General features: G+C 40.7%; 1 protein-coding gene across 1 annotated transcript in view; it reads left to right on the top strand.

Annotated features, from left to right (window-relative positions):
• COL4A1 (collagen type IV alpha 1 chain) overlaps positions 1 to 16,472 on the top strand; it is a 129,065-nt gene that overhangs the window by 91,907 nt on the left and 20,686 nt on the right. Inside the window, exons 25-41 of the mRNA XM_051608259.1 lie at positions 2,343 to 2,534; positions 3,400 to 3,568; positions 3,927 to 4,019; positions 4,115 to 4,219; positions 5,714 to 5,811; positions 6,113 to 6,263; positions 6,601 to 6,714; positions 7,362 to 7,529; positions 8,090 to 8,179; positions 8,787 to 8,939; positions 12,123 to 12,221; positions 12,312 to 12,401; positions 13,230 to 13,369; positions 14,264 to 14,390; positions 14,495 to 14,575; positions 15,302 to 15,400; positions 15,908 to 15,958. Of these exons, the coding sequence (XP_051464219.1) occupies positions 2,343 to 2,534; positions 3,400 to 3,568; positions 3,927 to 4,019; positions 4,115 to 4,219; positions 5,714 to 5,811; positions 6,113 to 6,263; positions 6,601 to 6,714; positions 7,362 to 7,529; positions 8,090 to 8,179; positions 8,787 to 8,939; positions 12,123 to 12,221; positions 12,312 to 12,401; positions 13,230 to 13,369; positions 14,264 to 14,390; positions 14,495 to 14,575; positions 15,302 to 15,400; positions 15,908 to 15,958 (2,020 nt within the window). The remainder of the gene's footprint in view (positions 1 to 2,342; positions 2,535 to 3,399; positions 3,569 to 3,926; positions 4,020 to 4,114; positions 4,220 to 5,713; positions 5,812 to 6,112; positions 6,264 to 6,600; positions 6,715 to 7,361; positions 7,530 to 8,089; positions 8,180 to 8,786; positions 8,940 to 12,122; positions 12,222 to 12,311; positions 12,402 to 13,229; positions 13,370 to 14,263; positions 14,391 to 14,494; positions 14,576 to 15,301; positions 15,401 to 15,907; positions 15,959 to 16,472) is intronic.

Below are 16,472 nucleotides of genomic sequence, written 5' to 3'. Positions count from 1 at the left end.
GATGACTCGCCTGGTGGATGATGTCTCGCTGTGGATGCTGTCTACCTGGACTTCTGTAAGGCCTTTGACACTGTCTCCCACAGCATTCTCATGAAAAAACTGCCTGCTCGTGGCTTGTATGGGCGTATTCTCTGCCGGATAAAACACTGGCTGGATGGCCGGGCCCAGAAGGTGGTGATGAATGGAGCTAGGTCCAGCTGATGGCCAGTCAGTAGTGGAGTCCCTCAGGGCTTAGTGTTGGGAACACTTATTTTTGGAGCAGATGGAGAGAAGAGCCACGAGGTTGGTGAGAGGCCTAGAGAACAAGACTTATGAAGAGCGGCTGAGGGAACTGGGGCTATTTAGTCTAAAGAAAAGGAGGCTGAGGGGGAGACCTTATCACACTCTACAACTACCTGAAAGGACATTGTAGAGAGGTAGGTGCTGGTCTCTTCTCACAAGTAAATAGCAATAGGGCAAGAGGGAATGGCCTAAAGCTATACCAGGAGAGATTTAGGTTGAAGGAATTCTTTTTTCTCTGAAAGGTTTGTCAGGCATTGGAACAGGCTGCCCAGAGAAGTTGTTGAGTCGCCATCCCTGGATGTGTTTAAAAGTCGTATAGATGTGGTACTTGGGGAAATGGTTTAGGGATGAACATGGTAGAGTAGAGTTAATGGTTGAAGCTGAGGATCTTAAAAGGTCTTTTCCAATCTAAGTGATTCTGTGATTCTAATTCCTTACTCAAGGACTCTGTTTCTCTTCCTTGAGCATAAGTAAAACCTAGAAGCCTGAATTCAGCCAATGAAAGTTAGCTAGGATGGAGTCCAGTCTCTGTTTCCACCACAGAAAATAAGATCGTATTGCTCAGTGATGGAAGTTGCTATAATATAAATGTGATCCATGAAAGAAATGGTGGAGAAAAAGAAAAGGCAACATAATGTATTTAAACATTTTTTTGTGTCTGGCATTTGTTCTCAGCACATATTTTGCCACACCCTTATGTTTTCCTTTTATTGCCCCTTAAGTTCTGTTCATGTCTTTCATCAGACCAGGACTGACTGCTGTTTTGAATGCTTTTAAGCTTGTTTTGTTCTACAAAGTTCAGCCAGGTGGTAATCCAGCATATAGTTTGGCTTGGAAAAACTACACAGGGGCCAGTCTCCCAAGTTCACGTTGTTTAGAGCTGTGCCAGAGCATCAGTCTTACTTAGGACCCACGAAAGCTAATGGAAATATTACCTTTGATCATGTTCTAGTTCAGGTTTAAGTGAAGGGCACACATCAGCCATAAGCAGGCATGAAGTTTGTGCTTTATTACCCTAGTGAGTAGCTCTTACTCACTACAAATTAGAGAGACTGTTCCTATGGCAGAAGTTTGTAGAAGTCCTAGAAAACATTTAGGGAAAAACTGGAATTCCGGAAATGCTATAGCTTTCTTATAAGGTAATTTCTTCCCAAGGAGGGCTTACAAAAAACTCTTTACTGAGCATGTGTGTGGTATTCTGACAGTACCAACTGTCTGTGATTGTTAATTGTGCAAGATTGATGAACTTCAGTAAAGAAGAGAAATTTTATTTGCTTCAGAACTAAATGTCAGAAATAAAATACCCAGGGAGAAGCTTTCGGCCTTCCCTTAGCCTTAGCTCTTGTGCCAATAACATTTGCATTTTGTTTAAGACAATTAATTTAATTTCACAGACAGTCTATATGTTTGAATAATCTTATAGTTTATTTTGAAAGTTTTGAAAGAAAGAAAATTGTGGGTGGGGCTTGTATAAGCAATTTAAACCTCTAAGTTGGGCTGAGTTTGTCTTTGCATATTGAAAGTGTGTTATTTTCCTGTATTATAACTATTTCTGCTAGTATTGTAAATTATCATGGAAATGTAGATATGCTTTTGTTGCTTTTGCATCAGGGAAATAGGTTCCACAGTGTTAGAGAATTCAGCATCTAATGATTGAGGGAGACACCTTACCTCTGAAAATGCTTTTTAAAAAAGCCTTGTTTACCTTCATGCTGATATTATATAAATATGTATAACTCAAATCCAGTGGGTAGTCTGTTGAAAATCCAGAGTAGTTTTTTGGTGTCATGGCCTGTGGTTCTTGCATAAGTAGTGTAAGTTCATATGGACCATCTAAAATTATATACCACTGATGAGTGACAAAATGGTTAAGACAAGAAAATTTGCATTAGTTCCTCATTCACTCTGCTGTGTCCTGGAAAATACTTTCAGCTTCTCAATTGAAAACGTAAAGGTTTACTTGATTTGTCTATTTTTTAATTTCTGAAGATTTGCTTTCTTTTATATCAGTTGAAGGGTTGGAAGGGCAACTGATGACATCTGATTTTATGAAATTTCAGGGCCCCCCCGGCACTCCAGGACTTACTGGCAGCCCTGGGGCAAAAGGAGAACCAGGAGATTTTACTTATGATTCTATCCTGAAAGGTGATAAGGGAGATCCTGGTTTCCCAGGACAACCAGGTACTCCTGGAAGAGAAGGAAGGCCGGGAAAAGATGGATTGCCAGGTCTCCAGGGTCCAAAAGGAGTACCAGTATGTGTATTTCTTTATTTTCACTTATTGTCCTACTGTGTGTTTATTACATTTGCATACTGTCCTATACACTCTGTCTTTCAGATCAGGTATCACATGCTTTTACTCCCTATATATGATTTTTGTTTATTTGCCTCATTCATTGTTCCACATCTTGTTCTTACCTTGGGTGATTAATTCTTCTTCAGAGCAAGACTCCAGTTTCCCTGGAACTACTGGGGAGGATGGTCTTTCAACAACAGACTGCTTCAGAGTTAGATTTTGACCCTTTCTTTTCACAAGTCATGCAAATAAGTTATATGGCTCAGATGTCTTCAGCATGGTTTGCTACTTGCAGGACTATAGAGCAAGGCTACTTCTCCCACAAAGTTGGGGGCATGGAGAATAGTTGTGTTCTTTCCTCCCTTTCTCACAGCTTGATAGTGAGAACTAGTGCAGATTGATTAACTGGTATCTGGAGATGATTGAAGGAATGCAGTTATGAAGTAGAGATTAAGACAAGATTTAACTCTGTTCTAGCATACTTCTCTTGTGGAAACTAATGCTTCAAAGTCTTGCACTGATAGACATTTCAGCTGATATATATGTGGAGCTGAATGTGGAGCTCACGTCTGCTCCCAGATCCACCTCTGGTAACATATCCTACACAGTCCAGTTAGCTGCATTGCACACTAGGTATGGTTTCTATGTACAATTGTATGTGGAACCCAGTTCTATTTCCATTGAACTTGGTGATAAAAAATCCACTTTCTTCAGCATTACAGATACCTGTGCTAAATCCAAAGTACAAAGTATTGAAAGAGAGAATGATGTGTTCTGTCTTGCCAATCAAGCAAAAGGTACACTCATACTTTCCAAAAATTAGGGTACAGCTGGCTTGAAAGGAGAACGTGGTCCCCCTGGCCAACCTGGATTCCCTGGAGTACGTGGTGAAAGAGGTTTTCCTGGCACTCCTGGGATAGGTGTTGCTGGGTTACCTGGTGACAAAGGAGACAGAGGCTTTGCTGGAACCCCAGGTTTACCAGGCCTTCCAGGTAATGCTATAGTATGCTTTAAAAAAAAAAAAAAAAAAAAAGCCCTTTAGCTGGCACAACTTAGAGGATCACCAGAATTTAAGGTTGAAATAAAAATACTTTCTAATTTAAATCAGTGTTTGTTTTCAGCAGTATAACAACAAATCTTTGAGGGCAGTTTTCCTGAAGCGTTTTTTGGGCCAACTGGGGTGGTTTCGGTTCATCCATAAACTAAGTTAATCCTATTTTTCTATGAATCTTTTACAAAAAATACCCCCTTCATAACAAGTCAGTTTTAATGGTATGGGTGAGCTAATACTGCTGGCTAGTTAAACTCTTGTGTTTAATTCCTGTACTGAATACATCATTACATTCACAGGTGCAAAGGGTGAAGCAGGACGAACTGTATCACTCCCGGGACCTCCTGGGGCAGATGGGCTTCCTGGGCCACCTGGTTTCCCTGGACCCCAAGGTGCAATAGCTGGTTAATCTTTCTCTGGTCATAATGGCTCTGTTCCCAAGAAGCTAGCCGTTGTTTTGACATTTGTCTTGTTTTCACTTGCAAAGGTGACAAAGGGGATCCTGGGCTTCCAGGTAGACCTGGCCTGCCAGGAGAAAAAGGTGCTGTTGGGCAGCCAGGTATCGGGTTCCCTGGACCTCCAGGACCCAAAGGTAAGATAAAGTTACCCATCCAACAGAGCTGGTGTAACTGCAGTGTGGGTGGAGGCCTGCATTGTCATCCAGCCATAGCTGCATGAGATTTGGGAGGTGCTGCTGAAGAACCTCCCTTGCAAAAGTCCACAAGCACCACAGTAAACATACTTTCAGTGCATATGTGCTTTGTGCAGTGATGTGGTGCAGATACAGACAATGTCAAAGCTAGTGCTAGAGTAGAAAGTGATACAGTGCAACATCTTACACTGCAGCAGCTGAGGTTGCTGAGAGATGAAGTGACCTTTCTGTGAGATGGAGCACTGCGTGGTTGGTCAAAAAAAATGTGGTGACATAACTATTAACATTTTTGGGCCAGAGCTAACAGTTCTGCTGTGTCCCAGGTAGCTGGGAGTGGTTTGGTTAAAATCCCAGTGTGCCCAACATAAGTTCAATCTTCCCTGTGTGGCCATTGTCAGGGTGTGCACATAGCTTAGAGGGAGTCTAAATGTTCATATTCTAGTTTTGTATTTTTGGGAGATGTATTTCATAGTGCTGCTACTCATTTAGAAATAGATGACTGAACTTTCAGCAGACATCTCAATCCACAAAAATTCTTTTGTGTCTTCATTATTATTTCATTTATTATGATTCCACACACCAATGAACTGGGAGAGTCAGAAAGACTTAAATAAGGAGAAAAGGCAAATCTTTACCTGTGACTGCATCTAGTTCCTCCAACTAAGTGGTGTGGGGTGAACCTGAACAGAAGAATCCCATTGCATCTAGGAAAAGGATTGCTGCATGCTCTTTGATGCCAGCGAGAAAGGAATGACATATCAAACACATTTCTTTCAAGTATTCTTCCTTGAATTCAGCTCTGTCCAATGACTTTCTGGGGCTTAGCCTAAGGGCTGGATTTCCCAGTCCCTGAGACTTTTCCCTGGGAGAGGAGTTTCACCTCAAACTTGAGCATGTGCTGGTATTGAGTGAGTGCTATCTTCAGGTGATTTGCAGAATGTTGTATGTATTCCTTCCTGCGTTCCCAAGGTGCAGTGCATGGTCCAGCTGTGGCATAGAAACTTTGTGTGCAACTCACAGCAGGATGTGTAGGACTCATCACATAACATATACTGAACAAAAGATGTTGATTCACAGATAGATTGTGTTGTGCATCCCTCAGTCTGATGCCCTTTCTGAAAAAAGACCAGTTTTGCAGACAGGATGTTTCTCAATGACACAAGCCCACAAGGCTATTAATTTATGAGGGGTAGGCATTTATTTCTTCTGGGTGGTTCTTTCTCATCAGAAGCCAAATGCTGCATGAAGCTCAGTGTTTGAATCTCTGTTGAGACATTTGAGTGCTGGCGTCCCTAGAAGTATGACATAAAAGACTACACAGACCTTTTAAGACATGACCCTGTGAGGATGTGAATGTTTCAGTTAGAGGCTTGAAGAAACAACAAAGGACACAGGCAGAAACAGTAATTATAAGAGTTTTGTTTTGTTTTACAGGTTTCCCAGGTCAGCCTGGTTCACCTGGTCTGCCAGGGAGTCCAGGAAGCCCTGGCCTGGATGGTCTGCCTGGTGTACCGGGTTTACAAGGTCAAAAAGTAGGTGTCAGCTGCTGATACTTTTATCTGTGGCTGTTCATATTAAGGAATGTGTGCAAAGATTCTGCTCTTTAAAAAAAAAAAAAAAGAAAGTTGACCAAACTGTCCTTCAACTCACATTTCTCACCATTCACAAAAACGACTGGAGTGGATGGATATGAATGCTTGACATTAATGCTAAAAGGCTTATGGCTCTCCCCTGAAGTCATGTATTACACTCTGCCTCTGAGTGATATAAATACAGTCAGTGAATTAATTCTCTGTTTTGATGATTCCAAATCTGTTGTTTTTCTTTGGCTAGGGTGAACCTGGTGTAGGTCTCCCTGGCCCTAAGGGATTGCAAGGCCTTCCAGGCCCAGCTGGCATCCCTGGAGAAAAAGGAAGTCCAGGACTGCCTGGCTTACGAGGCGAGCAAGGCTTCCCAGGCATACCTGGACAGCAAGGATTCAGAGGTAACATCTCAGGAAAAACACAACTTTGTATTTCAATTTCTGTTTTAAATTCAAGCCCTGATAGATGCAGCAAAAAGTCTGTTCACCACTGGGATGTCCTACTAATATCTTGGGATATTGCCCTTTTTCCTTCCCCTCATTTTCTCCTACCAACCACCAGTAGCCAATGTTATCAGCAAAGAGAAGCCCTTCCTCTGAGTCCAAGCAGGGGGTATTGGAGGCTGAAATGAGGTCTTGTCTGCTAAGTGCTTCTGAAGCACCTGGTGTAGCATCTTTATCAAACAAGATTCCAAATAACATCAGAGGATGCTCGGTCTAAGTCTCTGTCTCCCCGCAGGTGACCCTGGCCTCCCAGGGCTGCAGGGCTTGCAGGGCCCTCCGGGTGCCCCAGGAATGGGCCCGCAGGGATCGCCAGGACCCGCTGGGCAGCCAGGACCCCAGGGACCACCAGGTGAGTGGAAAATACTCTCGTGACAGTGCTTAGGAGCAGACTTTTGGCATAAATGGATATTAGCATTGGAAAAGCATTGCTTGAGAACTGCAGAGGAAATGGGGTCAAGTTATGCCGGGGGAGGTTCAGGCTGGGTATTAGGAAAAATTTATTCACAGAAAGAATGGTGAGATATTGGAACAGGCTGCCCAGGGAGGTGGTGGAGGCACCATCCCTGGAGGTGTTAGAAAAACAGGTAGACATGCTGTTTTGGGAGATGGTTTAGTGGTTAGGGGTTGTAGGGCTGACAATTGGACTTGATGATCTTGAAGGTGTTTTCCAACCTGTGATTCTATTTTGTGGTGTGAGGTCAGTAGGGTTGCACAGGGGGGCATGTCAGTGGGCCTCCTCCAACTGGTCCAGAACAAAGGGTGAGGCCTCCTGAGAAAATGCCTGCCATTTTGTTAGTCTCCTTAGGTCACTGGTAGCTAATACATAAAGAATCAAAGCCTCACTTAGAAAATGAGGACTATTTCTGCTGTCTGGCTTTGAGTGTTCATTCTTCATGCCATGGAATTTCTGAACAGGTGGATGTTATCAGATGTTCTTGTTATTGGTGTTCCCCATGCTTTGTTAAGGACTAATCCTCTCTCTTCTGTTTTCCTTAGGATTTCCTGGAATAAAAGGAGAAAGGGGCTTCCCTGGTATCCCAGGTCTAGATATGCCAGGACCAAAAGGGGATAAAGGTAGCCAGGGCCAGCCCGGTGTACCAGGTTCTGTGGGGTTACCTGGCCTGCCAGGTCCACAGGGGGCTGTTGGATTGAAAGGATCAGCAGGTAAACATCTTTCTCTTCAGAAACCAGCATATTTGGCAACTGTTTTATTAAGCTGTAGTAACATGTCCTTTCACTCATTTAGGAATTGAACCATCAAAGAGCCCAAACTTAGGAAAACACATGGGCTGACGTCAATAAGGCAGATCTGTGCATGTGTAACTGAACTGTTACTGAAGTCATGTAGTGGGTCAAATCCAACTAGGATTTGCAGGAACTAGCCTTTAGCCTGTAATAATGAAAGGGGATTATTCTGCACAGTTTCAGTGATAGAATGCGATTTCAATAATGCCCTTGTTAATGACAGCATTGTTTACTGCAATAGGAAGTTTTAAGAATCTGTCAAAAAACCATTACAAACTTCAGTTTATTCTGGTTTTCATAATGCTGTGTTTACTGTTGTTTTCTCTCTCAGGCTATTCTAGATTAATTGTTCTTCTTTGTCCCATTTTTCCTTAAGTAGTGCAATTCCTAATATGACAGGGAGTAAATAATTCAGTTTCTTGTACTTCTTTACACTGCTTGCTTTATCTTGGTTATTCACTCTTTCATTTTGGTTTCAGGACCCAAAGGAGAAATGGGAGTTATGGGAACTCCTGGGTTGCCAGGAACTCCTGGACCAGTTGGAGATCGAGGGTTTCCTGGTGAAAAAGGTAAGAGAGATTTTGGGTTTGTTTTTTTTTGTATAGTCTACCTTTTTCTCAGCAGATGGCAAGTCTGGAAATAACAAAATATAAGGAGTATGCTTGGCCTAAGGAATGTTTTAGGTCAAGTAACTTCCCTTTAAGTTAGAAATAGTGTAATCTAGAAAGTCATGTGTTTGAGCACCAAGCCAGGGCTTTTGATCCATTCTTCAACAACATAAGGGCTTGCTAGGTGTAAGGAAGCTAGAGATAGTAATCCAAGAAAAATTGTGAATTGAAATTAAAATTAAAAAAATTGAAATTATGAAAAGCCAGCAGGAAGGTCTTCATTAAATCTTTCAAATAATGCTCCGTATTACTGCCAAGCTCCTATCCCTATTGTTCTGAGAGTCTAAAATTAATGACTCTGAACTGGGAAAAATATATCAAGTGTTTTTGACAGAGCTACTGCGAAGACCTGGTATAGAAAAGCTTCATGAGATAAATGAGAGGTTCCAGAGCATGGTATTCAGTGGTCAACATTTGAATAAATAACTAATTTCATTTGTTGTTGTCTACTAAATATTTATGCTAAGTTTTTTATGCCACTTTAATATTCTGTGCTATCTCTTCATAGGTAGCCAAGGTTACAAAGGTGTAATTGGACCACAGGGTGATCCTGGTGCCAAAGGAGATAAAGGTGAAGCTGGTCTCCCAGGAAAACCCGGAACAATGGACAACATGGACATGGTTAGTCTCAAAGGCCAAAAGGGAGATCAAGGAGAAAAAGGTAACTTTAGTCTCATCTGTTAAGCAGCAATGCTTTGAATTCAGTTGTATCTTAGTTTTAGACAACAGTTTTAAAAATAAGATTAGAGAATTTCATACAGCAAAAAGCAGATATATTTCTGGTATCTTTCAACTCCATAGAAGCAAAGATTAATCACAGAAAGAAAGGGTTTTGGCTGGATGGAAGAGGTTCAGTTTACCCTTATAAAATCCATTTTACCTCTTCTATCAGAAGACTCTCTCAAAAGAAAAGAAATTTTAAAAGTAGAAACTAGAGCTTGCCAGAAGAGAAAAGCTGTCTTTCATGTAAAGCATATAGTGAAAACACTCTGTTGGCTATCAAGATCAAATGATATTGTAAGAAAAAGTGGGCAGCCTTTTTTGACACACATTTCTTTGTGACCTAGAGAAATTTAGAATCATAGAATCACAGAATATGCTGAGTTGGAAGGGACCCATCAGGATCATCCTGGACGGGAGTCCAACTCCCATCCCTGTGTAGGGCACCCCCAGAGTCACACCATGTGCCTGAGAGCATCATCCAAAGACTTCTTGAACTCAGGCAGCCTTGATGCTGTTACTACTTCCCTGGGGAGCTTGTTCCAGTGCCATTTCCCCCAAGTCCTGTCTTTGGTCATAGGAGTGAAGAGATCAGTCCCTCCCCATCTCTTCCTCTCGTAAGGAAACGATAGACTGCAATGAGGTCACCCTTCAGGCTCCTTTTCTCCAAGCTGAACAATCCAAGTGACCTCAGCCACTCTTCGTAAGACCGACCCTTCACCATCCTTGTGGCTCTCCTTTGGACACTCTCCAATAGCTTGATGTCCTTTTTATATTGTGGTGCCCAAAACTGAATGCAGTACTCAAGGTGAGGCTGCACCAGTGCAGAGCAGAGGGGGACAGTCACCTCCTTCGACCGGCTGGCAACGCTCTGCTTGATGCTCCTCCTGGCTGCCAGGGCACACTGCTGGCTCATATTCAGTTTGCCATCAACCAGGACCTCCAGGTCCTTCTCTGCTACACTGCTCTCCAGACACTCATTCCCTAGTCTGTGTTTACCATCAGGATTGCCCCGTCCCAGGTGTAGAATCCAGCAATCAACCCTTGTTAAACTTCACGTGGTTGGTGACTGCCCATCCTTCTAACCTGTTGGGGTCTCTCTGCAAGGCATGAATACAAAAAGATCAACTTATGTCAGTTTAGGAACATCAGGAAATATGAAGAAAAAGGACAGTTTTCTATTTAGAAACTTAATGATGGTAGAGTTACTATGTTTTTTAGACAGTGCATTCTTCTTGGATTTTTATTTTTACTGTTACATGAAAATGTAGTTGTTGAAGATCATTCTTTTTGCTGCTTTCCTCTTCAAAGAAAAATAGTGCATATTTTATATATTTTCATTATTTGTCCTTTTCTAATTAAGATTTACTTGTTATTAAATATCCCTTAAGCATTTTAAAATAAATGGTAACTGTCTTGGTTAAAATGCAAGTGTGGAGCTTAGCAGGGAGCCACCTAGATCACATAGTCTTTGATTTCCATCAACCAGATCTTTCAGCCTTTCATTGTATATCATGTTTTCTGAAGTAATTATCCTTCTTTTTACCCCTTCCTAAGCACACACAATCTACAGATTGCCCTGGCTCATTATGTCTGGAAGGGTAGGTTCCAAATAGACCTGCCAATTTCTGCTCTTATTCTGCCCATCTAATCCTCTTCAACCCAATTGATAATTGGTACCAGCAGAGAAAAAATAACCTAGTTATATTATACTGTTACAGGCAAGAGTGGAAGGTCTTAAGTTTACTTAAAGAATCACTGACAAAAATATCAGGAAAAGGTGATTTTTAATATAAATTTATGAACGTGCAACTTAACAGAGTTTGATGGCAAGATTTACTCTGTTACTTACAATGTGGAAGATGTATGTAGGGGTTGGAAGTGGATGGGAGTGATTTACACAGGGATTAAGGGAAATAACTGATACAGGGATAGGGGAGACTGAGTTGGGGGTGGGCTGGAGTGATTTGCACACAGGGATCAGGGAAAAAGAATGAGAGAGACTTCACCCTGCCCCCCCAGATTGAGTCACGAGGTTCAGACTTGAACCCCCTTGCTTTCTAAACTCCTCCTCAGAGAGGAATCTAGAGGAGGCTGAATCCACTCCTAGTCCCAAACTTAGGACAGAATTATGGGTCTGGTGTGATTTGAAAAGCGGTGAATTAAGACCGATTAACACTGTTATAGCAAATCACAAAATTAAGTTATATACAATTCTAGTAACTTAATCAAGAATCAGTTATAATGGATACAGAGTTCAATTAAAAACTAGCAAAGTTTCTAAACTAAATTGTGCACAAACGCACACACACAAAGAGATATAGAGGTTTACCTGTTAAATGTTAAATGTTGGTACCTAATTTCATGAAAGAAGTTGCTTTCTTTCCCCTCTGATTACCTAATGGAGTTGAATTGTACCAACCTGATATAATTTGATTTTCCCCCATACCTAAGAGACTTGTCCAGCTACTTACTCTTTCAATTGGATGAACCAGCTTCCTTTGTGAGACACGTGATGAGGGCCACAGATCAGTTAATGCCAGAGAGCCCTGAAAGATCTCCCCCTGAAGACCAATATTTATAAGATCCAAGATAATTGACTTTGGTTAGTTCTTTTCCGTGACAGGAACAGTTAAGAAGTGCATAATTGCCCCAAATTACTGTATTTGCAGTGAGACAGAAAGGTGTCCAGTTATCCAGGTACACTGCTCCAGCAGGCAAGATCAGAAAGTGACAGATTGTATCAGCCTATTGCACTTGCTGTCAAAACAAGAATGGTGTCAGGCCCACTGTACTTGTAACTAAAGCAAGAACAATGTTGGCTGATGTTGATGTTGCAACATGGCTCAGTGAACAGGGAGGTCTGCACCACCACATATATATATATATATATATATTTAGAATATAAATTACATTTATTATATGTATTAATACTCCATAACTTTACTCATCTATTAGCTGCCTTCATCTCTCTAGGCATGAATATCACATTCATGTTTTAAAAAGCTTCTAAAATACAAACTGTGCAGAAAAGACATGGTATTTTTATGGAAGATCATCAGTTATGTTTAATGAAAAAAATTGGCTTCGGACATCTTGAGATGTTGGGTTTTTTGGTATCCAGGGGACCATGGACCAACTGGAGAAAAAGGTTTACGTGGGGAATATGGAGAACCAGGAATTCCAGGGAAGGATGGTGAACCTGGTACTCCCGGACAGCCAGGTATGTCTGAAGCTAGCAACAGAGGCTGTTCATTAGGTATTTTAAACCACATTAACTAACAAGATTCTTTAATTTCTCTGCTGTCCATAGGACCAAAAGGTGATCAGGGTCCCCCAGGGTACCCAGGAGATCCAGGACTTCCAGGACAAAAAGGATCAGTTGGTGAAATGGGTTTGCCAGGTATGGATTGCTGGGAATTTCTTACTATTGTTTTCCTCAATATAGAACATTATGAGAGACCTGTGTGGAATATTTGTTGGTATAGATCTACTAAATGGTTGCACTATTTGTGGTGTTTGAACTTTTGGGACATTGCTTTCTCAATCCTATTGTAATATACCAACAATGGAATGGTTTCCTGAGTTTCTACCTGTGCATCCTTTAGCTGGATGCATAGGATTTGTGTATTTCTTGCAGCCAGGCAGTTTTTCAAATGTACCTGTCTGTCTCTGCTACCATGTGAACTGTGTGAAGCTTCTTGTGTGTTTTCCCCCTTATGAAAAGTTTGGTGAGTTGCTGTGTACTGCATGCTTGTTACAAACTGGAGTGGTCTAGGAAGAGCATTGTGGAGGGGACTGGTAAGGAATAGAATGGCAAAGAACCTAAATCTTAACACGGAAACTGAGTCTCCATTTAGATGGCCTTGTACCTACTGTATGTAGGAAATCAAAGGTGAAAGATTGAAATAGTAAAGGGAGACAGAAACATTTGCTAGAGTCCCTTTGTCACTGTGGTCCTGTTAGAAAATAATCAAATCAACATAAAGTTTAATTCAACTAATATTTTAGCAAGAGTGCTGAATCCAAGATTATGACCTTCTAAGGAGAGCTTATCTTCCTGTAAGAAGTCCCACTTAGAGACTGAATGTCAAAAGTTAGTTTACTAGTTATTTAGTGAGTTACATTTTTTTCTAGCTCTAAATAACTAAGGCAACACTGAAAAATCATTGTCAACACTGCTAGTGTACCACTAGTTTTGATAAGCCCATTTTTCCTTTTCTTTTACTAGGAACACCTGGAGAAAAGGGTCTGCCGGGAGTACCAGGTTCACCGGGCACACCAGGGTTCCCTGGGCAAAAAGGTGAAAAAGGAGACAAAGGAGCTCCAGGTTTTCCTGGGATTGGCATTCCAGGGTCTCCTGGTGAGAAGGTATTTACACCCCTAAGGATCTAATTGTCTGACTCTACCAAGTACCTCATTTGAAGAGATGCTTTTGGCCTTCAAGCTCTTTCATTATGCTTTCTACTGTGCTCATTTAAATACCTGATGAGAGACTTGAAAGGTGTGCATAGGTTTAAATGCTTTCTGTTTGATGGGACCATTATCTCCAGGGTTCTTATTTACTGTGTCTTCTCAGAATAGGCTTATTTACACTGCTAGAAATGTGGGGGAGGGGAATAACTTTTAAAAATGTTAAGTAAATAAAGTGAAAAGGGCTTCTTGCAAACAGAGCAAGTAATCACACAGAAATAGTTATTTGTACTTTTATAGACACACTGGGAAGTTGAAAAAACCTAAAAAATGCTCAGATATTACTCAAAAGAGAACTGTATTAATACTGTCTGTAAAGTTAATTTAATAATATTCTAATATAATTCTCATTTGCTTCATATTCCTTTTCTTAGCTACACAGTGATTGTAACCACAAATGTAAAAATAAAGTAAAAATTGTAAAAGTAAAATCTATTAATCTAGTAGCAAACTTGCTGAAGACTTAAAAAACTAATTTTTTCAAAGGTTATTAAGTGCAATTAATAAGTTATGAGGCTAATTTGAAAAGGATTTTGTAAAAACTATCATAAAAATGCATTGAAAATAACTAATTTTGGTATGGAGATAGTAAGCAATTGCTAGAAAGGTCAATAATTCTGACAGTGAAATTTAATATAAAATTTAATTCTAAATTACTTTGTTTCTAAATGGAAAAGGAATGAAATTATTTGTTAGTTTGATGAACAAGAGGAGTGACACATACCATTGAAAACAGAAAAAGCCATTTCAGAATTAATGTGTGGATTTTTTAATCTGTGTTGCTTTTTCTAGGGAGAACCAGGAAGAACGGGTACTCCAGGTTTGTCTGGAGATAAGGGTGAAAAGGGTAGTGCAGGAATTCCTGGAATGCCGGGTTCTCCAGGTCCCAAAGGATCTCCTGGCATGGCAGGATTTCCAGGCAAGTGTTTATGCTCTAATAAAACAGAAAATGCAGTGAAAAATTGATGTGAAGTTCATACCAAATATCCTGCATGTAAACCCATGTCTTCTTCCTTTCTTTAGGGAGCCCTGGCCGCCATGGAGAAAAGGGTGAAAAAGGACTTCCCGGCTTAAGTGGCATTCCAGGTTTAAAAGGAGAACCAGGTAGAAAAGAAACATAGAACATCAAATACTACTAAAAGTGTTCATCTGCAGGCAGTGGGTAAAACAAGCACTGGCATTCTACATTCATTTTGGCTCAGAGATTTCCTGGTATATTTGTTCATTCCATAAGGGGGAAAAAGACAGTGCTGTTGCCCAGGTAAATCTGAGTGTGGGGGCTCATACTTCTTTTGCACTCTTTGTGGAATAGATTTTAGCACCTTCCACAAAACTTATTGTTGCAGTAGCCATTAGTTGTATTGTTTGTGAGTTCATTAAAAACAATACATTTGATCTCTTGGTCTGTACCTGAATCACCACACTAGCATCTTTACACAGTTGGTTAAAAAAGGAGAGTAAGTCCATGCTGCTATAACAATATTTTTTAACTTGGAGCATTGTGTCCTTAGTTCATTGGCTGCAGGAGACATCACCTTACAGGGCAATGGGCTGCACTATTCACAAATCTTTGCTGGAGTTCCTGCACTCTAAATTCACTGAGATTCGTGATAATTAGCTATGTCAAAATCTGTAGTTCTCGAGCCCCATCTCACACTGATTTAATTCAGAAGTAACCTCAGAGAACAGCCACACTGAAGTCATCGTGCAGTATCTGCTTCGTCTCTGTGGGAGCAAAATAATAAGTTAAGCTTTTCTGTAGAGGAAAATAACATGTAAAAAAAAGTTGGATGATATGTAGATGAAATGAAAATAGCAATGATTTTTCAGGTGAACCTGGTGTTCCGGGTCCTGCTGGTTCCATTGGACAGAAGGGTGAACCAGGTTATGATGGGATTCCAGGCGCAGCTGGTGCAAAGGGTGAACAAGGTACTGTGACTGTCATGTTAAGTTGATACAAAAATGCACAGAGACAGGCTACACAGGAGTGGCTGGTAGAGGGATGTGCTGGGTTTGAGTTAGTTTGGATGGAACCTTGGAAAATCATGTTAGAATGGTGTCTTGCTTGATACTGACTATCATCCTTTATTGTAAATCTGATCATTTAGATGAGCAACTGTGTTTAATCAGTGTCATCTTGAAAGAATTTATTTCACAAAAGCTGGCAATAGTTTAAAGAATTGGCATGTTTTGGAATTAATCTCAGTCTGCAACTTAGCTGCAATATAATGGAACAAGCTTGACTTTTCTTCACTCATACAAGACCCATTGTGCTAGATACAATACCCCTACATAACAAAGACAGTCTCTGCCCTGAAGAATATTTGCATAAACAGTTTATTTATATTTTATATTTGCTTAATAGAGTTTTATTCATTACAGATTAAATTTAAGTACTGTCCTGTCTTCTGATTTTTTGCTGCCTCTGTATTACAGGTATTCCAGGTAGAGGACTTCCAGGATTTCCTGGTGCAAAGGGAGATAAAGGTAAAACATTTCTTTACACAAGCAGGAAACCTGCCTCCCAACATACGATAGCAGTAATTCTGTAATTTAGACATATTTTCTGCTTCCTTCTTTTACATGCTATACCTTTTCAGAGAGTTAGAAACTCTGAGGGGTTCAAATACTAATTTCTGTTACAGTGGCAGCATCTTGGACATGAGTTAGATACGCACTAAAATAGGTAATTATTCATAGTGTGGAATTTACTGCAAACTGTGCTGTGACGAGGCAATATAAATAACTCCCGTGTTTGTGTGCTGTGCTGTTGACTCCAAGTATTTCTGTTTTCCTACTAATTTTGCAAGAATCAGAGTCTAGTGAGTCTCTATACACCAGACAGCTAAAGATAGCAGTTTTGTGGCCAGGATGCCACAGTATTTTTTTTTACCTGTAGCTGTTGTGCAGCCCAGATGCAATTTTATTCATTGCTAAAGTAGTTTTTCTCTGTAGTTCAGTAGAGCATGTCTAAGCTACACACAGAAACATGGTGCAGAGT

Source organism: Apus apus, chromosome 1 (genome assembly GCF_020740795.1).
Source record: "Apus apus isolate bApuApu2 chromosome 1, bApuApu2.pri.cur, whole genome shotgun sequence".
In the NCBI taxonomy this organism is placed as follows: domain Eukaryota; kingdom Metazoa; phylum Chordata; class Aves; order Apodiformes; family Apodidae; genus Apus; species Apus apus.
This window is presented reverse-complemented; position numbering and strand designations above follow the sequence as displayed.